Source organism: Centruroides vittatus, unplaced genomic scaffold, assembly GCF_030686945.1.
Source record: "Centruroides vittatus isolate TY-2023 unplaced genomic scaffold, ASM3068694v2 contig_391, whole genome shotgun sequence".
NCBI lineage: Eukaryota > Metazoa > Arthropoda > Arachnida > Scorpiones > Buthidae > Centruroides > Centruroides vittatus.
In genome coordinates, this window is record NW_027122207.1 from 3569637 (window position 1) to 3595164 (window position 25528).

Genomic DNA, 25528 nt, shown 5'->3' on the forward strand with positions numbered 1-25528 from the left:
CAGGATGACGAAAAATCACCGACTTGTACAATTAAAGTAATTCCACCAAAATGTACTCCTCTTGCTCAACCTTGCAACGTATATTTTTATAGACAGGTAAAAAATTTAATAAAACGTATACAAAATTGCACGTATCTGATTGAGAATAATAGAGAAATAAACTCCCGTGAAGACTGTATAAAAATACAATCAATAGTGCATCATCAACTGTCATCGCCAATTTTTAATGAAATGATCCGGTATGCCTGGTATGCTTCCAGGCTTTCTGATGACAGAGAAATTTTTATGAATGTCAACGAAGTATGTTTTCCAATAGATCTTTTAAAAAAAGGTTGTTCGTGTAAACAATCGTCCTTCATAAATTGTGCAAGATGTCGAAATAGTTTTTGTTTTCAATGTTTTTATGATAATTATCATTCTGGTGATTGTATGTAAAATAAAAAAATTGACAAATAAAGACGATATTGTAAAAATTTTTATATAAATAAAACCCTACCCGAAAATTTGTTATAGTGGTAATTAAAGGTTTAATTTACCTCCATTAAAAATGCATTTGAAATTATTAAACTTTTTAAAAATAAAATATCTTTAATTCACATTTTAATTATCTGTAACAGTCATTTCATAAATAAAATAAAATGATTTATGATTTAATTAATAATACTTTTAGGTCATTAACTTTATTTAAAAGTTGTTATAATTTTTAAAACAAAAAAAAAAAAAAAAAAAATTAGCCAAAGGTAGGCGCGATCCCAGCTCACCCGCGTGGCAAGAAGGTTCGCTACAGACTCAGCCATTTCGCCGTGCTGCGAAAACTTAAAATCGATCGATATATGAGCTGCACTTAAAACTTTAGAGCCCTTTTTTTCGGAATCTTCTGGCTAGTGCGCTTTAAAATTTTTTTAGGTGGACATCCTTGAGGTATACTACAAACCTGCGAAGTCTCATCCCGAACTGAATTTCCGAGACTGTAAGGTCCCCTTGTTAGCCAGAGGGGTATTAATTGGCCTTGTGATCTTCATGTCCTTCCTAAGGATAGTGACACCTACAAAGCATTCAAAAACTTGATTCATAAGTATCACATATGCTCTGTCATTCATTAAGTTGGTCACGTCTGTCATCGGGCACTATCTTCATTTGCTCCCTGCCCATTATTGTACATATTACTTGTTCTGCTGCATCATATATCTGTGTAATTATTATTATTAGTATTGTCTTTTTTATACTACTGTACATGTTATTTGACTCTCAAGCTACGTATCATATCAGTTGATTTGTATTCATCATCTCACCATCTGTTCATACCTCTTCTCTACTGTCATACTGTTTGACAATACTGGACATTATCTCTCTGTTGTTATGTATGTATTTACCTGTGCTTTGATATATATCTGTATTTAACCTGATTATGCTCCGGCAGCATCAGGAACAAATAAAGATAAATAAAAAAAATATATCTTCCCCTCCCTCTTTCTCTTTTCTTACATCACCTGCCTACAGCATATGTACAGCAATCTCCTGTTGTTTCAGTAGCTGGGGGATTAGTTTACCTGATGATGCCCATTCAACATGGGCAAAAATGTTAGCCCTTCTTATAAAATTGCTGAATATAGTGGTTTTAATTCAAGTGGTTCCAGTTTTCAGTGGTAGTACTCTTTTTCTTTTGAGACATAACTATTAAAATCATTTTTGTGTTGGTTCGCACAAAAGATAATCAGATTTATTTAAATTAATGAAATTACTAAAAAAATTTTGTTTTATAAATTTGCCTGTTTTAAAAATTTTTTAAATTTTAATTTTAAGCAAGTTAACATTAATTGAACTGTCAGGCTACATAGTACAATATAAAAATGAAAAAATGAACAACTAAGAATATAGATTTTAAAACTTCACTGTTCATGCAGTAATAAAAATTTTAGAAATTAGAATGAAATTTTATCAAATTTTTATACTGATTAAATATTTTACTTTTAACTTATAAAACAGATTTAAGTAGTTTTTATACATAAATGAAAATCTATTTAGAAAATATTCTGGAATTGAAAACTTAAATTTTCTTTTTTATTGTTTACACTACCTTAGATTTGATTATCTTTCACACTTTTATGTTTAAATTTAAGAAAAGTTTTTCTAAATGTTTTTTCCATGTGTATACAAATAAATTTCTTCTTACTTGCTTTGATACTTATATACTAAATAATCTTAATTCATCATTTTATAATATAGCATAGAGTTATACCTTGTGAATTATTAGGAAATCTTTTTTGGCACCATTGGCAGGCTAATGCACCATCTGCCTTTTCATGTGAGCAAACTACTTTATTTTTATTGTCTCCTATATCATCTGCATGAATAACAACAATTTCAGTTGTTGTTTCATCCTGTTTAAAAAAGATATTTATAATATTTAAAATAATGAAATTTATGAATACTTTAAAAAATAATTTTAATTGATATATATATATATTTGTGACAAAATAATTCAGACCCTCCATCCAAATCTCATATCTCCAAAAATATTAAATATAAAATAATCTATAATTCAAAGAATGAAATGGAAAATGAAATATTTTTTAAATAGAATTTCTTAAAAACTAAGATAAAGATGTTTGAAATATGATATATAATATAATTGGTTAGATAAATTTGATTGCTAATCTTTTTGTAAAGATGTCATTTATATTCAAATGCTCTTTAATGCCATAAATTTACTCTAAAAACTGTAAAAGGTATATCATAATTGCTAAGTATTAAATATATTTATGTTGTTGAAAGACATTAATTTAAATACATACTAAAACATTTTTTAAACTGACTTTTCAATTATTTCTTTAATTGATCAAATATTTAAAAATAACACTTTTTTTATTAACACTCAAAAATTCATTAATTGTATCAAAACTTTAACTACTATAACATTTTCAGCAATATTTTACCAACCTTCGTCAGGTAAAAACATAAAACCGAATGCAACCAAAAATGTTATAATAATTAAACTTTTGCTACAATTGATTGTTTGTTTATTTATTTGTTTTTATTATATTTTTTAAGTATTTTGATATCTGTCACTGCAGTTTCCAGTTGTTTTATTAACAGATATTTAATATACAAATATAAATAAATTTTCTATTAAATAAAATGTGATATTCATTATATAAAATGATTAAAATGTAAATAGCAAATATTGTAAAATCTGGAACATTAAAAGAATACTATTTGAATTGAAAATTTAATTTGAAATCAAATTAATAAAATTTTAATAAATGAAAGCTATTTAAAAATTTTGTGTATGTATATACTCATACATACACATACACAGTAAAACGTTGTTGTAACAAACTCCAGTACAACACTAATTTATTAGAGATTTTAATTTAAAAAATACTACTGTAATAAAAATTTGGCCCTTTATAAAAGGAAATTATCATTTTAATGAAATCTATAAATGTATGCATTAGTCATCTTTTATTGTTAATGCATAATGTTTCATAAATTCATAATAGATACCATTATATAAATTTTAGTCTTAATTGTCAATTTATTTTGTAGTGCAGTATCATTACCAGGGATTGTGCTGTATAGTGCCAAAATTGCCACTATATTTTTATTATTAATATTTTTATTAAATGGCAATAAAATTCTAGTCTGCTTGTTTTAACATTCAGCGTGAAATTGAATCACAAATCACACTTCACAAAAAACAGTAAAATGTTGAGTTTCTGTACAATGGGAGTCCTGTGTCTCTCACACCTAGCAATTTTATGATGTTAAATGGTAGGTTTGGACAGAAAAGTAGGAAGTGACATTGAGAACCAAAGGAAGTTTTGTGCAATGCCATGCAGCATTTCCAAATTATTTTTTTATCAACTAACAGAAAATTTGGGGAATTTTCTGAGGATGACTTTTTTCATTTTGATCTTTTTCAGTAGACTAAAACAAAAATTTTGACATGACAGAGACTGTGAAATACTGTTTATACATTTTGATGAAATGTGTTATTTGGAATTATTCATCTAAAAATTATTTTAAAATGATTCCTATTGCAACAAGTGGAGGGCCAGATGTTCAGGTCTCAGATTCAAGAGAAATTTGGCAAGTACATAGCCTTAAACAGAAACAGCTCCTTGTCCAAATAATAGGACCCACTTCTCAAGCATTTCCAAAAATTGGACCACTGAATATTTAGAATTTAGCTTACAAGTCTTTGGAAGTTTCATATCCCAGAGTGGCAATAGCAGAGTGAATAGGACACTAAGCACTAATGTAAGTTTGAACCTTTGGAGTTTTAATTTAGTTTTCTTTATTATTTTACTGCATTATTATTACTATTATTCCTCACATTTAAAACTTTTCACAATTTTTAATCTCTTGTTTTATGTCATTTCCTGTTTAGCGAGGGGGCGCTTCTAGCCATCATCAGTGTTGGTGACTTTTTTAGTGACCTGCTTCAGAAAACATATTTTTGTGAAACGTCCATTATACAATAATTTTAAAGGTTTTTTAAGTTATAATATTAACTATGGTATCATTAAAACTAATATTATTGCTCTTAATAATGGCTGGAGTCGAAACTAATCCTGGCCCGATTCAGCACTCGCCAGTTCACACAAGTCAAACTGATATGCAAAAAAGGGGGCGTGGAAGACCGAGGAAGGAACACGCACAGAGTTCTGAAGAAACAAGCCAGCTAGAGGATCTTATTAGCGAAGAATATACTCCAGAGGAAGAAATTGGAAATAACAAAAATATTACGGGTAAATCTAGAATTGAGGATTATTTTACAACATCGGAGCACCTTGACCAGATAAGTGACAGTGATTCGAGATACTCGTTAAAATCCATCTATAATCTAATTCATGAGAAGTTTGAATTGTTGAATCAAGAAATTCATTCAATTAGGCATGATATTAGCTGTATACAAAGAGATAATATGAAAATTAAAGAAGAAATGGATACGATTGTACAAAAAATTCAGCAATGTGAAGATAAAACAAAGTTTTGCGCAAACCTAAAAGGTATGTTTGAGTTTGAGTTGGATAAACTTAGCAATGAAAATACTAATAGAAATCTGGTTATTACTAATTTCCCATTTAATACTGATGATAAGCTGCAAGAAATTAAAAAATTTATTAAGGTAGATCTTGACCTAAAGGACATAGAAATAGAAGGCTTAATTCAATTAGGAAAGAGTGGTTCAGATTATCAAATGATAAAATTAATAACAGAATCGGTTAAAGATAGAAACTCAATACTTAAAAAGTTCTGGACTATGAGACCAAATATAAGACAAGAGATAAGAAAAACTATCTTTAGAACAGATCTATGTTATAGATCAAGAGCTAGGAAAAAACTATTACTTAATAAAATTAAATTAGAATTCTCAACTAATACCAAAGTGAGAATCAGGGATGACTATTTTATTAAAGATGATCTTGTATACACGTTGGATATGAACACGAATGAATTTATAGTTATTAACTCTTTTTTAGGTCAAGATACCAAAGATTCACAAAGAAAGTAGTAACAACAACAACAACTATGCAGCCTGATATACAGGAAAACAATTTAATTAAGAATAAAAACTGTAAAAAAATCGAGAATGAACGATCCTCGGATAAATATAATTATATTCAAAATAATAATATTGGGATTGATATGGTGACAAACTGTCTTCAGATTAGTTTTTGGAACTGTCAGGGCCTTAAAGGAAAAATTCATAAGCTATCAACAAAAAAACTAATAAATTCTAATACAATTGGTTTCATGAAAACGTGGATAGAAAATTTAAATTTAATTGATAAAAACCATGTTGAACAAGAGAATATCTTGATTTCTAGTGACGCTCATCGATTAAGTAAATTTGGTCGACCTTCGGGAGGCATACTTCTCATTATGAAGAGAAACGTTGGTGAAATCATATATCAAAATATAACAATGTACTATATAATAGCTATAATTAGATTAAATAATCAACTCAAATCCGTGTGGAACGAATCTTACTTAGGAATTATGTGATATATCTCCCTCCATCGGTTAATAAGAAATCAATATTCATGAAAATACAACACTGTATTGATAGATGGGCCTTTTTGATACAAGTCTGGTTGCTCGGAGAAGACTTCAATTCTCGAATTGGAGAGATGATAGATACAAAACTATATATAAGTTATGAAAGTATATACAACAGCAGACAGTCTAAAGATACAATCTTAAATAGTGAAGGTAAAGCTATAGTAGAATTTGTTTACGAAAACCAGCTTATTATACTTAATGGCAGAATGAGAGGTGATGTTCCAGCAGAATACACATACATATCACAAAATAGGAAGTCAATCGTAGATTTCATGATATGTTCCGAGAAGTTAATCGAACATTGTCAGACCTTAACAGTTCTTGTTGAAGACACATCGGATCATTTTCCAGTAAAACTCACATTATTAACTAAAAAGGATATAAGAAGCAACATTATTAAAAAAGGTTATATATCAGAATTCAGCAAAAAATGTGAATCCAGAATTGATAAGCAAAAATGGTTAAAAAGAGCTGATTTTATAACAGCTGAAGTACTTAGACTGGAGGAAAAAAATAAACCGATTGTCAATTACCAAAGACTAGTTTCTAAAATGGTAGAATGTTGTGTCATGCGACGTAATCACGCGTTCAAATTGAAAACTAAAAATCAATGGTTTGACAACTCTTGTTATCACCACAAACTTAAAAAGCAAAAAGATCTTAAAATTTTTAGGAAATATAATACTCCTGAAGCATTATCAAACTATGTGAAAAGCAAAAAAATATACACAAACTTAATTAAGGCAAAAAAGAAACTTTACTAGATCAATATTAACAAAAAATTAATAGAATCAAGAGACACGAGAACTTTTTGGAAACAATAGTAATGACATTTATGGGCTATACAATATTGTCAATAGGTCATTGAGACAATATATTGATTGTTAATTAAGCATTAAGGCTAACTAATAAATTGAAAAAGGCATATAATGTTAAAGAAGAACTATAATTGTAGATTATAATATCCTAAAAAATGTATAATTAACCCCCTTGTAACAGGCTAATGCCTACTACGTTAATAAACTTAATTCAATTCATTTCCTGTTTAGCAAAAACAAGCTTGTGTAGATTTAACTCTTTTATGTCATTAAATAAAACTTTTATTTCTACACATTTATTTTCACATACTTTACATACTATGTCCTCAAAAGCAAATAAGCTTCAGATGTTACTGCACATGGTTGAAAAAGACAAGTGATATGAAAATTAGGTATCATAGTCACAACATTTTATTTTTACTTTCCCGACTGTTACATATAACAGAGGGAAAGTATGGCAATTAGTTAAATAATGACCTCCCAGATTTTTACACTTTTGGACTCAGGGAAATTATTTTGCATTTCTTGACATTTGATATAAATAATATATAAATCACATTAAAATATAACCAAAAACTCTACAAATTGAATGAATTTGATAAAAGGCTATAAAATGTTTTATGAAGATGTTTCTTTCCCTTTATATTATACTATTTATGCATTTTAATTTTAATATCTGAAAAATCATATTGTTACTATTAATTCAACAATTTTGATCAAATCAGCATTTGTGTTTCAAAATTTAGCACTAATTTTAAAATAATAATGATTTTGTTCATAGTATGTGTGTTGTATTGAAAATAACAGACATATTAAACTGTATTATAAGTAACAGAAATAATTAGAACAAATTAATTTGTTTTAATTAAACATCAAAGTTTTTAAAATAAATCTATTACTTAAATTAAAATTAACACTTGTTTCTAGAAGTTAATTTTGATTTAAAAACTTTGACTGACTGATTTACTAATGCAAGACCTTAACACAGTAAGGCTTTATTATCAACCACACTTTCACCCATTTTTGGTAGGTTTGACCTGCAATTGTGCATTCATATAATGTAGGATAGGGAACAATACCTGGCCAGTACTGCAAAGTGATGAGTTTTGGGACTTAATTTGGGCTAGGGTTTCTCTAATAGGATCCCAGCTGTTTTCTAACCCAGAAAATATCCCTGGAAAATCCTGCAAATTTCTTAAAAGTTCACTTTTTTTCTTATTTTGTGCTAAGGTTGAGGAAATTTTGCAAGTAGAAAGTATAACTAAGTCATAAACTGTCAGAATACATTTGTATTTATTAATTTTAAGCCTGCTTATTAATTTTTAAAATTTTTGCTTGTCATGGCATGTCACAGATTGCTAATAATAAATATGTAGTCTATTTGAGGCAGGACTCTGAAAATTCTTTACTTGTCAGAACCTGTAATATCTTGAGTAATTGTGCAGATGCTGTCTTGATTTTTAACCATGCCCAGTAGCTTGAATAACTGAATTATGTCAGTGTGTGCAAATTGAGCAAGGATACAAATAAGTATGAAGTATGCAAGTATGAAATTTTTCTTCATAAACCTGATTATTAAAGCCAAACAAACTACCAAATTATTGGGCTATAAGCTTGATGCTGCTGTTAAAGTAGCAGTGGTAGACAGATTGAGAATACTAGACAGCAAAAGAATTACTGCAACACATCTCAAAAACAAACTAGAAATCTTCGAGGCTACAGGTAAAAAACACAACATTTGTCTTCTCTTAAATGCATTAAAGGTGATTCCACCCATATCAATTGAATCAGAAAGGGCATTCTCAGTAGCAGGACTTTTCATTACTAAAATAAGAACCAGATTGAGTGATTGGAGCATTGACCATCTATGCTTTTTAAAATCCTATTATAAAAATTTACATTATTATTTTGTATTATGTTTTATTTAATAAACAAAAATAACCTTCTAAGTTAGAAGTTTAAACAAAGTTCATTTTTACTTTAAATTTTCAACTTCATTCAAATGCATTTTTTTTAATTATTGTAAGCATTTCCAACAAACTTTAATAAATTTTTTATATTTGTGAAAATTTCTGTGTAATTCAAAGGTAATTTTTAATACATATTTTACACAGCATTGTTGTTGTTATTATTTTGGAGGTTGTAGGATGTATTAAATTACTTAAAAAATGAAAAATAATTATAAAATAAATTTTGAAATCAAATGATACATCTTAAAAATAATTAATTATATCCTGGGATTTTCCAGGATCCTAGGAAACAGATCACTTTTTCTTAGCAAAGCCCAGGACAAGCAAAGGACCATGAAATGAAAAACCCTATTTTGGATTCATATCTGGAGTCCCTATGGCAATAGACTAATACCTTATTGTGTGTTAAAAAACCTTGATTTATATTTATAAAAGAAATACACATATAAATAAATTCATACCTGATGACTTTCATCTGAAATTTCTACATTCCCATGATCAACATCATTGTTTATATTTTCTATTCCACTTCCACTACTTTTATCTTTCTTCTGTTTCCATACTACATTTTCTGGAATCTTTCTTTCCAGGAGTGCTCTTAAGCAAGGAGTCCTTAAAGAGAAATTTTCTTCAGATTCTTCAATTTCCTTTTTTACTGAAATATCTGTTGTTTTATCAGAAGAGCTAGTCTTTTGATTTTCATTTGTTAGCTTTTTTGACAAAATTTTATTTAAACGATTTGGCTTCACCTTATTTTTTTTTGGTAAAGTTTTGCATTTTTTATACATATTAGATAATTTAATTTGTTCTAAACCTACATCATTTTCTTGTTGAATATTTATATTTTCAATTTTGGAATTTATTGATGCAGGAACAATTTCATGAAGGGGAGTTTCAGAATCAGTTAGAGCTGATAATGAATCTAAATCATGGGCTTTTGAATTTCTCACTGTTGTAGCTGCTAATGATTGCTGAAGAGAGTGATTTAAGGAATCAGAAGATTCTTTAGGAAGAACAGGCGAAGTCGTAGGCAGTGAAAGTATTGAATGGTTATGATTATTTAAAAATTGCTGCGTTGAGTTTACTTGTCCATTATATTGATGGGCTATAAATATATATTGCAATTAAAAACGATTACTATTTATAATGTATTTTATACTAAAAAGTATACAAAAGTAACATATTTTGACATTTTCATAATTAAAAAAATGATTCAAATAATTTTATAAGACAAATATATATAAATTTTTTATTAAGATTTAGATTTTTTTTAATTCCAAAACATGTTTTATTGGAGTTTAAAGAAATATATAGATTTTATTATTTCTTAAATTTATAGATTCACCTTCAGAAAATCTATGAAAATACAAATTCAAAGTTTTACAAACTTTAAAATAAAAATTGACTTTTAAAAGAAACAGTCTTTTTCAGCATTTGAAGACATTCCATCTAACTTAACTTTAATCAAAACATTGTAAACATGATAACAAATTGATAATAAAGCAAAAAATATGGAATTAACTAAATAAATAATAAAATATGAGAGATATATAGTATAAATTTCTAGATACAAACAAAATAAACAAACAAAACTTTTAATGGTTTATAAAAATAAATTTTAAAATTTAAGATATTCTACTCACTATTACTTATTCTTTCAACTTTTCTCTCCTCTATTACTTTCATAAAATTAAAACTTTGCTTCCCCCCCTTTTTTATACAGGAGCTATTTACTTTCTGGCTGTTATGTACATAGGCTGTTTTTTTTTAAGCTCTGGTGGTCCATAAATAAAAAAGACAAGTAAATAATAAAATGAATTTATTACTAAAAGTAAGGTACAAACATGGTTACTTTTCAACATAATCACTGTGAAGATTGAGGCATTTGTCATATCTGTGGACAAGCTTTTCCATCCCGTTGTCATAGAATGTTGCCAACAATGACTTGAGATAAGCCCTAATGTTGTTTTTAAGATAGTCATTAGTCTCAAACCTCTGCCCTCCTAACCACTTTTCCTGTTCAGGAAAGAGGTGGAAGTCGCTTGGTGCTAAATCAGGGCTATACGCTGGGTGTTTAAAGATGGTGAAGACTTCCACCCAACTTAAAACTTTTTAATGTGTGAAGACTTCCACCTCTTTCCTGAACTGAAAATGTGGCTAGCAGGGCAGAAGTTTGAGACTAATAACAATCTTCAAAACAACGTTGTTATGGCCATCTCAATTCACTGGCAGCAACATTCTATGACAAGGGGATGGGAAAGCTCGTCCACAGATATAACAAATTCCTCAATCTTCATGGTGATTATGTCGAAAAGTAACCATGTTTGTACCTAACTTTTGGTAATAAATTCATTTTGTTATTTACATTTGTCTTTGTTTTATGGACCATCAGAGCTTGAAAAAACTGCACTTATATGTAACATAGAAAGTATTAGAATTGTATCAAATTTAACTTCAACTTTCTGGGTTTTTGCAAATCATGATGTTTGAGACCCCTGTGTGTTGGTGTCTATTTTGTATATCTCAGGATTAAGTAAAGATTAAGAAGTGAAATTTGGCATGATAACTTCTATATAAGAGGCATCGATGCTACTAAATTTTGGTAGTTAAAGTTTAAGGGAATGGAAAGATAGAAAAGGGCTGTGTGTCATACTTCAGATGGGGCCACATTTAATGAAAATTTTAATCATTATTGACATTTACAATATTTATTCCGTGAGCTTGCAATGTGGAAATCTCAAAGGGAGATATTAAAAAAAAAAAAAAAAAAGCTGTCACAGGGACTCTCAGAAAAGGAAAAAAAAAAAAAAAAAAAGCAAATATGAGAAGTGTATATATAATGGTCTATAACAGGCATGTCAAACACGCAGCTCACGGGCCGCATTCAGCTCGCCAACACAGGTTGCAGCCCGCCGTGACTTCTTAAAAATTTTTAAATATCAAGCTTTGATGCTTGAAGTTGGAAAGTTTGAACTTTTTTGAACTGTACAATTCCTGCTCTTTTTGTGTATGTTTGTTCCGTATTTCGTCCAACCAATTCAAATTGGTCGACGCTACGAAAGACGGTTGGATAATGGCTGTGGCTTTGAATCTACAAACGATGATTGGTCAGCGAACATCATATGAGAGTGGACGTCGTGGAAGACTGCTACGCACTTATTGGTCCATCAGCAATTGCTACAATCCGTATAAAAGGAAAGGTTTTGGCGCAAAAGTCAAGTTTTTGCTGGAACTTCAAGGCGGATGTTTGTGTGCTCTACCGTAAGGTGTTTCGTCTGCTATTGCCGTGACGAGTGACGGGAGGAGTGTTCAGAGTAACTGTATCCGAAGTATACGTCGCAAGGTGTCTTTTCGACAGATCTGTTCAGGAATAGTGACTTTTGGAACTTTGACTGTTTGTGTGAATCTACTTTGTAAATGTAATTTTTGTGATTTGTAAATCTCGTAAACCTTGTAAGTTCATGTAACGTCAAATAGTTGTCATAAACGTTTTGTTTAATTTGAAAAGAGGTATTTCAAATTTGACTATAAATTTGAAATCATAAAAGAAACTATGACCAATACGTTGCAAAACTTCGTGAAGACAAATTGTCGAAATTGAAATCACTCCTTCAAAAACAACAAAGTGTATTCACTAAATCTGTTGAAGACAATACGACTGCTGTAAAAGTTAGTTATATATTATCACATTTAATCGCAAGCAGAACGAAACCATTTACCAAAGGAGAATTAATTAGTGAGTGCTTAATTAAAGTGGCAGAAGTATTATGTCCAGCACAAAAAAAAATTTTTTTAGTGTATGTCGAAATACTGTAGCTAGCAGAGTTGATGAAATAGCCGATAATTTTAAAAATCAGCACAATTCAACAATATCAACATTTCACCTACTCTATTGCAATTGATGAAAGTACAGATATTCGAAATATCGCTCAGCTGGCCGTTTTTATTCGCAGATGCAATGTTAATTTAAAAATAAGTGAAGTACTTTTGGAAATCATTCCTATGCATAATACAACCACTGGAGCTGATATTTTTGATGCACTTATGGAAGTTTTGAAGAAGTATAAGTTACCATTGGAAAAGTTGGTTTGTCTCGCAACTGATGGTGCACCTACCATGACCGGTATTACTAAAGAAGTTGTTGCAAGATTAAAAGAAACATGCAAACAGCATGGTAATAATAATTTTGAACATTTTCATTGTATTATTCACCAGCAAGTACTGTGCTCCAAAGTTTTAAATATCGGACGTTTTAAAAATAGTCACCAAAATTGTAAATTATATTCGAGCACGTGGACTTAATAATCATCAATTTGCTTCATTTCTGAAAGATATTGAATGTGAATACACCGATCTACCATATTATACGGAAGTTCGTTGGCTTTCGAGTCATAAAGTGCTAAAACGATTCTTCACATTGCTGGACGAAATCATAATTTTCTTGGAAACAAAAAATTATGAATGTGCTGAATTAAAAGATGGACAATGGATAAAGGTCCTGGCTTTCTCAGTTGATATTACAAGTCATCTTAATCAACTTAATCTTAAGCTTTGAGGCAAAAATCATGTTGTTACAACACTATTTGATAATATTAACGCTTTCAAACAAAAATTATCACTTTGGCGAAAACAAATAGAAAAAGAAAACTTGTCTCACTTTGAAAGCTGTCAATATCTATTGCTTAAATCACCTAAATTAAAATTTACAGAATATGCTCACCAAATTAAATTGTTAGAAATGGAATTTGATCGAAGATTTTCTGATTTTAAAAGCTGTGAATTACAATTTGGTCTTTTTACTTCGCCTTTATCTATCGATATTGAAACCATTGATGAAAACTTACAAATGGAATTAATTGAAATCCAATGTGATAATTTGCTGAAGCAAAAATATATGGATGTTGGAATTCCATATTTTTATACATATTTATCTGTAGATCGGTTTCCTAAAATGTTATCGTTTGTTACCCGTATACTGGCTATGTTTGGAAGCACTTATTTATGCGAGCAACTATTTTCTTTAATGAAAAATAACAAAAATTCAGAAAGGTCAAGGTTAACCGATCAACACTTATCATCAATTTTAAAAATTTCATCAGCTCAATGTATTCAACCAAATTTTGATGACTTGCTTTGTGAAAAACATTGTCAAATATCTTCTAAAAAGTAATATTAAACTGTGATTTTGTTTATTTTTTATTATAACTTTTATTTTTGTTTTTTATAAAAATATAAAATTTTTATAGTTTAAATTTAAAAAATAATATGAAATATAAAATGTTTATGTACTGTACATATAATATACAATACATTGAGTCTAATAAATACATAATATAATCATTCTAAAAACCGTATTTCATTAATTTTTTGAACATTGAAAACATGCGGCCCCCGACTTATACAAAATAGATCATGTGGCCCACAATATCATATGAGTTTGACATGCCTGGTCTATAACAATGGTATTCAAACATTTTAACAGTGCGATCCCATTTGGGGTCACAGAAAATTACCTAGGATTGGAAAATTACCCATAGATTGAATACCACTGATCTAAGCCAATAGTATTTAAACATTTTAACAGTGCAACTCCAAGTTGCAACCCATAGATTGAATACCACTGGTCTATAACAAAGTTTGCACTTTTATGTATGTTCCCGGGTACCTAGTTCAGTGTTAATGACAGTTTTTGGAGATCAGCTTGGATTTGGCTGCTGCATTACATCTAAGTACAGGTATCCCTTCATTAACATGGTTAATTCCTTAACCTGTCCTGTATTATTCCGAACAATTCTCCAAGATCATGCCTCTGACCTCGAGTGTTTGACATGATATCTCGTTACAGTATCGATACATTTTTGGAACTAGATGTTGCTAGTTGTTATAATTTTTATATTAAAACTATCTTCCAAATATAATTTTTTTTTGTTTTTTCATTTATTAATATATCTATTTTGTTTGTGAAAAATAAAAAATAATTTCAGATGATACAATAGCTATGATTTTTTTTAAAAAACAAAATTTTCATTAGGCTTAATATCGACAAAAATTCAACACAGGCCACACGCAGCAGAGAAAAATTTCAACATGAGATAGGTTAATGCTACCACGTATATCAAAGTCACATTAATGAAATACAGTGCTACCTCAGTACTCAACTAAGCAATCACCACCTGCTAGAAGAAATTTTTGGTTAATAACAAATATTTTTATTTTAATAAACAAAAACAGCAAATTCATTAATAACTTATTTGCTAAGAAAAACATATCTGTGTTAAGTAAAGACGACTGTTAAAGCCATGTTAATTAAAATTTTTGCTGTATATAAAAAGGGATTTCCACAATTAATTTCATATGTTAATCAAATCCCACATTAAGCTAAACCATGTTGAGCAAGTGATACCTGTATAGGTAGTTAAGTGCATTTTAGTCAGTGAGGAGTCAAAACCACAGTAAGTGAATGATTGGTATGAAGGTGATTTTTATTTAAGGATGAAATCATTAAATAACTTCACTATTACAGAGATTAAGAAATTGTTACAGGCAAGGAAATTTTCAACAGGGGGGAAAAAACCAAGCTTAAGGCTTGTCTGTGAGCATCAGACTCTATTGGAGAATAGACAATGGCAATGCAAGATACCATCACTGAAGACAACAATGATCAGTCTAGGGAAGCCAACATAGAAGTAGCAACTGAAATACTAAATGTTGAGACGACAGACTCAGCAAATACAGGTATGATTTGAAGAGATCAAATTGTCCTGAAAGGAGAAAGTGCTTGCTGAGAAAGAGTTGATATTAGCTCAGAAAGAAATTGAGATGCTTCATCAGGCCCAGTTGGATACAGACATTCACACCCAAAGTCAGGCTGGAAGTGACTATATTGAACAGTCTATTGTTGATTGGGTATTGTGCAACTACCTGGTTCAGTGGTTCACGGGCACATATGTACAAGAACTGCAGGTCACCATCAACCTGGATCAACTGCTTGTACAGCAGCTATGCTATGGGAAGAATCCACAGACATCTGATAACCACTAGTATCTCGAGGGCAAATGGTCAAGTTGAAAGATTCAACGGGTGCTCATCCCATTACTAAGTTGTTGGTGCTCAAGTCAAACAAATGGTTCAAACATCAGGATCAGGCCCAGCAATGCATCAACACAATGTGGACTCATTCTACTGAAGACACTCCTTTTCAACTTCTATTTGTGGTCTGCTCACAATTGAAAGATCATCCACAGATGATTGAGTTGCTTCAGCAAGAAATCTCTCACAACTTTGACAAGGAGACTAATGACTTAAGGAACAGGTGTTCAATAGCATTCAGAAGATGCAACAAGATGATAAAAGGTAACACAATCGTAAAGACATAACAACCTAACCCGAGATACTGAAAAAGTTATTTGGCGACCATTAGACAAATACAACACAGATCAGGCCTCAAACACACTCAGTGATATCTAGGAACCTACAAGATATTGAGAACTCTTTGTAACACTGATATGTTGTATGTAAGACAGGAGAGCACAAGGATTCAACTCAAACATCTACTGCAGCAAATTCTATTAAGCCTTAGTTGGATTATGACAGCAACTATACAGATGGGGAGTATGTGAATCTTGACAAGGATCCTTTGCTGAATTCACTGGAATAAAATATTCAGGGCAGATGTCACCACACGATGGCTGAGTGTAGGATCTTGCAATTGAATTACTCTAAGTCTGCAATGCAGAAATCACCACAACGGGGCGTGAAAAAGAAAAGTGTGTGTCATTTTAGGGAATCTCAAGAAAGAAAAGAGGTACAAATATAAGAAGTGTATAATAGTTGATACTTTCATGTATGTTTTCAGGCACCTAGTTCAGTGTTAAGAACATTTATATATAGCAAACCCTTAATTTAACAGATAAAAATTCTCTTCTATAGGAAAAATTTTAAATCTTTTTTATTCACAAATAGCACAACAGGCACATTTCCTAGTAAAATGGCTTTAACATAGCTGGATAAGAAAATAAATGAGTCAGTTTCATTAAAAATGGACTGTCATAGGTTTCCTTATCTAGTTATATTAATTAATACAATTAATGTAACATTATAATTAATTCTAAACCATGTTTTATTGTTATTCTAAAACAATCAGAAAAAAATCATAAAAGTTTTTATAATTTACCTGAATAAGCAGAAGCATCATAAGTTGATCCTGTATTTATGAAATGTTGGCAAACTTCTTCACCTGTTAATATTGAAGTCTGAGATTGCTATAAAAAATAAATTAAGATTCTTTTTATAAAATTCAAATATGGCTTTTTATTTCTTATTTTAGAAAACATACAGTAGAATCTGCTTATTGTAATCACTTGAGATTCATGTACTGTATAATGATATCCACAACTGACTGATAACATTAAATGGGGTAAGAAAATGGGACTACAGTTAGTGGATTTTGATTTTATTACCTCTGAATTAAAGAGACATGTTAAAACAAATAAAAAACATATAATCTGTAGATTTATTATTATTGTGTATATGGACTGCATCCTATTCAATTAATACTGGTATCTAGTCTTATGCCAGACCAAGACTCAAAGCATAGCTAAAGAAAAACTGTTTTTATGTGCTGTTCATGTACATAAGAATTTCTTATATGACATGTTTAGTATGGCTGCTTTCTGCAATATGATGTGTATGTTATTAATGCCTAATGCTTCTAGATTCTTGTATAGTGTAAGCGGTATGATGCCTGTGCAAGAAAGAACTACAGGCACAATAAGCATATTATCCTTTTACTACACACATTTTATTTTGTAGGTTCTAGAATTTTACTAATTTTTTCAGTGTGTGTATTTTGTATGTTGTGCCAACCCATATTTATATACATATATCCATAAAATATGTGATTTTTTCATTTTGTTTGTCAATAAATGTGATGGCTGGTCTGTTGTGATCAACTCTCTTCTCTCTGATAGTATAGATAGGCTCAATCATATTATATTTAGTGTGTGTTGTAAACCTCTTCTTTATGCTATATTCATGTTCCTTGATCCTTGCCAATAGGGCTCTTAGTGACCCTACTACAGGGTAAGAGCCCTGATGTACTAGTTTACCCTAGCATCATGCAGTGAGATGATATAGAAACCTGATAAATAGGATTCCTCTACTCAATCTTTGTCATCATAAACACCATGAGTCTTATATATATCAATTTGTGGTTAACAAATCTGGCAATTTCCTTGCAACACAGCACTGGCTTCCTATGTAGAAGATAATGATGTAAAGGTTGAATATGTGGAAGCATGCCTGTTATATTATACTTCTGACCCAGCTTGTTTGAAGTATTTGGAATGTTCAGAGATCTACAAGGCTGTCAAGAAATGTACACTGATCAACTACAAGGAGGATTCATTAACTGCAGCTTGGAGAGCATTGCATGAACTAGCATAATTTCCCCCACATTAGAAGTGTAAGAAAGTGCAAACAAATGTATAAATGTATCAGTTATTTAAGTTTATTTCTATATACTGAAGAAACAATGTACCATGCATGTGTTAGTTTCTGTTGGTAAGATTTGATTAGAATACTACTCATTTTTTAAACTTAAGCTGTTCTATTGTTTTAAAATGGTTCCATTCTGTATTTGACAGTTGTAGGTTGAAGATGTCTGTTTAAAAATGATGAACACCTTTGTTTGAGTAAGATGTTGGAGTTTATTTGCTGGTTTTGGGTGTCAGTGTATATTATTTTTACCTAATACCAGTTTTGTATGCTGATTGTAGTACTTCATAAGTATGGATGATAAATTTATTTATTTCTTATACCCATTTCATCTATTAACATGGTTTTCTGACCCTGGTGGTCAGTGGCTGGCCTTGCCACTGAAGCACTTTGGCAGAGTTTATTTGTATCCACAGTAAGTAAGGTAGTGATTGTGATAATGATGTAGTAGCCATACTTAGGTCTGTGTTTTGTTCACCAATAGCAGCCAAACGTGACAATAGCAGGCTTTCCAAATATGAGCCTTTGCCTAATCAAGAATATGAACCATGTTTAACCAGGCAACATCTGAGTCACTATCATACTGAAAACATGTAAGAATTATATTTTACTTTTTTCTACAAATGTATGTGCTTATATATCTAAAGCAAAATGTTTATATATCAGCTGCTCCTAACATGAAGATTAAATGCTGTTTAGCAGCCATCTATTCCAGATCAAATGGTGCTTATGAATCAACTCTTAGTTTTAGCTTCATTTCTCCATATAGACTATTGGAAGCTTATGATCCTATTGACTATCGAATTTAATATTAGTTCGAATTTCATATTTAATTTAAAGATGTAACTGAAGATGGACGCTTAATGCGTTTGAAAACGTTCTTAGGATTAAAGAATTTTTGCTGAAGTTGGAATGGTTGATTATTTTATTTTATATTGTCTCTTCAGTAAGGAAATATAGTTTTATTGATCCTATTGACATTGCTCTATGGTTCATTAGAACTATTGAGCTGTCATCTCAACAAGGTTCTGACTAATGAATTATAATAATAATTATTACTATAAGAAAAAAAAAAAAATATATATATATACTGTATATAATACACACACACACACTTTTCAAACTTATATATTCAGACCTTTTCTAAATTTTCCTTCTCCTTAAGAGCACTTAATGCCAGAGCATTAATATCTGCTGCACTGTTGTTGACAATTTCTTGCAATCTTTCTGAAACAACATTCCAAAATTGAACTGCTTTCAGTTTTTCTTCTGCCATCATTTCAGGAACTAACGATACTGCTTCTTCTATCTACAAATTAAAAAAATATTAAAATTGAAAATACCAACTAATTAAGTTTTATTTTAATAAATAATCAAAATTTAAAAACTTATTAATATATGATTGAAATAAAATAAAAATACATTAATCCAATCCAAATTATTCAAATTTAATGTAAAAGTATTTTATCAAACCATTTTTATCAATAATGATTGTCTCATTTTTTAGAGCCTTAAAGACTCAAAAAAATTCAAACACAGTATGAAATATAAAGAAATAATTTCTTTTATAATATAAAAGGAATAATATTAAAAAAAAATTAATTTGTTTCATATAAATCATGGCAGAAAATTATATTCTGAATTTATGCTGTTAAATGAATATATTACTAATGAAAAGTTATGAATAGGATTTTAAGATTTGAAAATATCAATATAAAAATATTCTATTATTTTAAAGACAATAACCTTTAAACATATAAAATATATGTTATGCTTGTTGGGAAAAATGCATTGATGCAGTTTGAAATTTGCAGTTTATTTAATTGATGCAATATAATAATAATAATATAAAATAAGTTTTTAATATTAAAAAATATGAAATTGTTTAATTTTGTTTTGTTTCTTCAATAGTATCCTGTAGTGTGTTCAAATACTTCTGGTCACCTTAAAACTGATACCAGTTATATCAATCATATAGGTTTTAAGATTAATTATTGATTTAATGCATTTGAAACTGTGTTGGTAATTATTGTTGTCTCCTAAACACTATAAAGTGCAGACACTTGGACACTTGGCAATATTCATCTTAACTTTATTTCAGTTGATATATGCACCTGTGTTTTGTGCAAGTTTCGGGCTTCTTAAGGCCCCTCCTCAGCCAACTTGAGATCACAAATTTGAGGTTAAATTTCTTTAAAATCTTTAGGTAGTTTTACATTTTCACATAACAAGTAGTCTGTTTTAGTCTGCCATCACGCATTCTATAATTTCGAATTACATCTATTTCCTGTGAGGCTGTATGTGTAGATTTTTCGATGCCTTTCACAACATGACTGATAAAACTTTGTGTGTTTTATGGTTTACATGTTGTACACCTGAAGGGAACATTTTCATGGCATCTATCTGTCGTGGAGCAGTATGATAGTATGGGTTTCTCAGGAACTTTTTACAACAGAAGCCAATAAAACTAAAACTTCACTGACATCACAGTTCCACATGCCAAACACCCAAAGAGAACTTTTTCAATGACATCTATCTCACATAAAGCAATGTGGTAGCATGAATTTTTACTCTTTACGTGTTCTAATGTCTTACGCAGTCCATTCTAAGGGAACATCCCGCATAACATCTAGTTCTTCGTAAAGTACTGAGAAGTAGTATGGATTCTTAGTCAATGTTGGTTTTTCTTTTCATCATTTTAATTCATAGTAAATTTATAAACTGTTTATGGGTACCTGTTCATTTTATATTCCTTTCTATGGATAACAAAGAAGTTTTATTTCATTAACGAAATAAAACTTCTAAACAAAATAGGAAGCTATTAGTCTTATTTTTTGTTACTCATTTCTATAACCTAAGAAGATATACAAAAGAACTCTAAAGAATGCTATTTATTATCTTTTTTATCATCATGATAATTAATTTTAATATTAAATGTATTTAGCAATAATTTTTTGCCAATGAAACTCCTTAATTTTTTTGGAATTATACATCTTTTTTATAATGTATGTATGTGTTAGTATATATATATATATATATATATATGCTTATTTTTACCTTTTACAATAAGAGGTTATATATACAAGTTGGTTATATACAAAGTTATATATATATAACCTCTTTCCCTAAAACGTAAAAATAAATTTATTTTCATATTTTCACCTTTTTAATAAAACCAAAACTCCAATTTCATTACATTAAAAAAACAAAAAACTGTGTATTTCCTTCATTTAAATTAGCACATTGATTTTTGTTGTCATCATCTGTGATTTTTTTTGGGCAGTTAACTTATAAATTATTTGGTTAAATTAATTCATTGTTATTTCAAATTATGAATAAACTCTTTTTGTTCATTACATAAATTTCTTGCATTAAGGGCAAAGATTTGAACTATCGAACTGAAAAGATAGAAATATATGATATAAAATACTTTCAAAACAGTCAAAGAAGTTGATTATTATATTATGTAAGAGCAACTGAAATATCTTTGAAGAAAGGTTTACAATATGTAAAAAAATAAATCTAAATAAATAAATAAAAAGATCTAATGTTAGCCAAGTTAATAGCAGATAAGATCTTTTAGCTGAATTGGAATGAATCTGAAATTATACATTTTCCATAAAATATTAAAACATTAATCTATTCACAAAAACATTAGTCTAATTCTTTATATTAAAACATTAGTTTTATTAGCTAAACAATATTGCTGAGGAGTAAATAAAAATGAAAAATTTTGATTAAAGAGGCACTTAGAACAACTTATTAAAACACAAGAAATCCAGAAATTAACTGAAATAACAGGGAAATTCTCTCTAAAAAGTTCTGAAATGATATAATGATATGGATCTAAGAGTATTCCCTCCATCTTATAATATAATTGAGATGGGTTGATAATAATAATAATAAATGCAGAGCCCAAACGGTTAGGAGTTGAAAGTTGAAATTTGATACACAGTTAGGATATGCCACGAGAATGTACACTAAGAAGGGATTTTTCAAAATTCCCCACACAGGGGAGAGGGAGAGGGTTAAGGATTATCCTGAAGAACTTGGCTTTTACTGTACTAGTTTAGATGCAGTTTTTTTTGTAGGAAATTGAACATATTTTTAGACCCAACTAAAAATCCTCTAATTAGTCTCTGAAGAGGAGGACCTAATTCTTTCACCCGGTGAAAATGGGTAAGATCAGCTATAATCTAATAATCTTAATCTCTGCTATAGTTACTTTGTGCCAGAGCAATGCTAGATTCATCTGCTAGTTTTAAATATCAGCATGATTCTTTTCAGTGATGTGTTATCGTATGGGCAAAAAGGATAATTGCCTGGGTCTCCAAACCAATTTTTTATAAGGAAATATTTCCCAAAAAAATTCCCCTGAAGAAAAAGGTCTGAAGTCAACATTGTACATGGGGCCCCCTAATTCAAATCTGCTCTGGTCCCATGAAGCTATAACATGCCACTGGTGCTATTTCACTATTGATCAAGTCAATAACATATCTAGTAATCCTCATAATTTTCCTTTATAAATCTTGGAAATTAAGAATTACAGTATGTATTATAAGTTATTTAAACTAAAAACAAATTTCCAAAAAATTGTTTAACCCCAAAAAGTCAATACAGTTTTTATAAAAGTGTATTGATTTCCTGGGTTTAAAGATTCCAAAAACAATACTTTAAAAAAAAAAACTAAAATAGCTTTCACTTTGTATTGAAGTTTATTTCAAATTGAATTTTTTGTTTTTATCTTTGAAAACTACAGAATTATTCCAAAAAAGTTGAAAGATCTAAAAAATGTATATTGAATTTTTGATAAAAATTTAATTACAAATTTAATATATTTTGATTATAACATATTCTTTTTATAAAGAAAAATGTAATTATTATTAATATATTGCTGGAATATAATGCTTGTAAATTAGGCAATTAATTTTTAATTTATTTGGCTTTGGCAATTTTGTTTTAGATGCCATGTGAAAAGAAGCTGATAAATGATCTAATAAAAATGAGATTACATGCAAAAATATTAAAATGAAAGCCCAAGTTTATTATTTTAGTTGTGTAAAATACTGAAGAAGTAAAATATTTTTTTTGTAATATTTTAATTTTCCAAATAATTACTATGACAAAAGATTTTTCTATTGTATTAAAGTTTAGCTTTAACAATTATTCATGTGATTATATTTAGACAATTCAAATTTCATTTCAAAATTGTAGATGCTAAGTGACAGGAATAACTGAAGGCTATTTATACATGAGATCAAGAAGAAACTGATATTTGATGATAAACTTCAGAGGTAAACCTTTGTTAACAAGATAGGCATTATATGCTCTTATATGATAATTAATCGAAAATTAATATATTTTTAAAGAGCACATAACATAATGAATTAAAAATTATATTTAAATTTGATACTAATATAGCAGGGAGGGGGAGAGTGATGCAGCGTCACGGCACTAGCAGAAATTTGAATTTGCCGACTGGAATGCTTTTGGTTGATCAGTATTTGGATAATCGATGCTCTACTGTACTTTAAAACAGGATTATCAGATAGTTCTTCAGTATTAGCAAAGAAAGTCTTTTTTTGTAATAGCTCTTTAAATTAGAACTAAGTGCTGGTTCAGTTCTTTGTTTTCAAAATTTTTTGGGGTAAAATGATTGTGTAAAAGTACATTTACTTTTTCAACAAATTATATTTTATAATGATTCAATTTGTATTCTTCTTCTCCGTTATTAATTTGTGTGAAACTGAAAAAAATTAAAAATACTTAGGTACAAAGTAGATACAATATTATTCTGGTCATAATTTATAACTAAGTATGTTCCCATTGAAATTAGACAGATTAGAACATTTTCCAATCGATTTTCAACGCAGTACGAGAAATAATCCATTTATACATATTAACTTTTATAATGATCTGGCTCATTTCTTCTTGGTATTTATAATGTAATATTAATAATCATCAAAATCGCTTTCTTTAATAAAAATTTAATAGGAAAAAATTGTTTAGTCGAGTAGCATATAAATAAATACATGCGCTACAACAATTTCATATGATCAAAGCTTCTACCGAAGATAAATCAACTGTTTATATTACGATCACAATACAAAGTACCCAAAAACAAAGCATCGATATATCAATTTCAGTTTATTACAAATATTGTCGGTAAAGGTAATTCGACGCTATTCCGTCGACGTTGTAACGACAAATATATATATTTTAGGATCGAAAAAGAAATATAAAAGGCAAATAGAATGGAGGTAAAATGCGCATTTCTCAGCAACTCAACCCGCGGATAGTACACTTTTAAAATGGCGATCGGTAGCCAGAACTAAACAAACGATCATCGTTACCAGAACTAACTAACCTTCGTTTTGAACGATATAAGTATCGACGAAGCTCCCGAAACCGTCATGATTGGCAGTTTGAAAAATTCCTAATTAATCACAACTTCATAATTCCAAAATTATTTAAAATATGACATTAACACAAGCTGTATTAGAATAATCTTTTTAGGACGCCGAGCGATTGCGTCCGCCTAGTGGTCAGAGATCGATTAGATCAGCAACATTATTTTGGTTTCAGTTTTATGCTACTAGTTTTTTTTTTACTTTTAATAAAAAAAGTAATTGCTCTCATTCATTTTTACGAGTTTCTTTTTTATTGGATACGACTGAATAATAAATACGTTTATTTAAAATATTCTAAGTTTTGCAACTAAAGTCACTTTTTATTTTAGTCATTGCTAATTCAAATTTTTACTAATAAAAATAAAAAAATTTATTGTAAAAGTTACATTAAAAACATGTTATAATGTGGTATTTACTTTACTAAAGTCAATATTTTCATAAATGATATTTTAAAGAGTATAGCATACTTACGGTAATTTTCATAATTGTCATCATATTCCCCTGCTGTACTGTATTTGAAATAAATATGCATCACTTCAAATTTAATAGCTTGAAAATTTCAGTTGTAATAACTTCTTCAATAATGTCTTTAACAATTCAAAAAAATAAATCAAAGTTTCATCAATTTACTGTTCTGATACAAAATTTAAAATTCAGTTATCTGGTAGAAAATTAAAAAATCAGAATTTGAAAACTTTTTTTAAAATAACAAATGCTTAATATTTCTTTAAAGTAATATTAAAGGAACTGAATGCATAATAAA

At 29.3% G+C, this 25528-nt stretch overlaps 1 protein-coding gene across 3 annotated transcripts in view; it reads right to left on the reverse strand.

Annotated features, from left to right (window-relative positions):
* LOC136975910 (zinc finger protein 383-like) overlaps positions 1-25528 on the reverse strand; it is a 53080-nt gene that overhangs the window by 22147 nt on the left and 5405 nt on the right. The window contains exons 1-5 of one of the 3 annotated variants that reach the window (XM_067271077.1): positions 24723-24885; positions 19494-19664; positions 17034-17121; positions 9322-9524; positions 2240-2381 (exon numbers count right to left, since the gene is read on the reverse strand). In XM_067271077.1, coding sequence (XP_067127178.1) covers positions 2240-2381; positions 9322-9524; positions 17034-17121; positions 19494-19664; positions 24723-24770 — 652 coding nt within the window. In that variant the 5' untranslated portion in view covers positions 24771-24885. Of the gene's footprint in view, positions 1-2239; positions 2382-9321; positions 9966-17033; positions 17122-19493; positions 19665-24722; positions 24886-25528 lie in introns of those variants that run through there. The other 2 variants (XM_067271074.1, XM_067271076.1) reach the window with 2 other exon arrangements.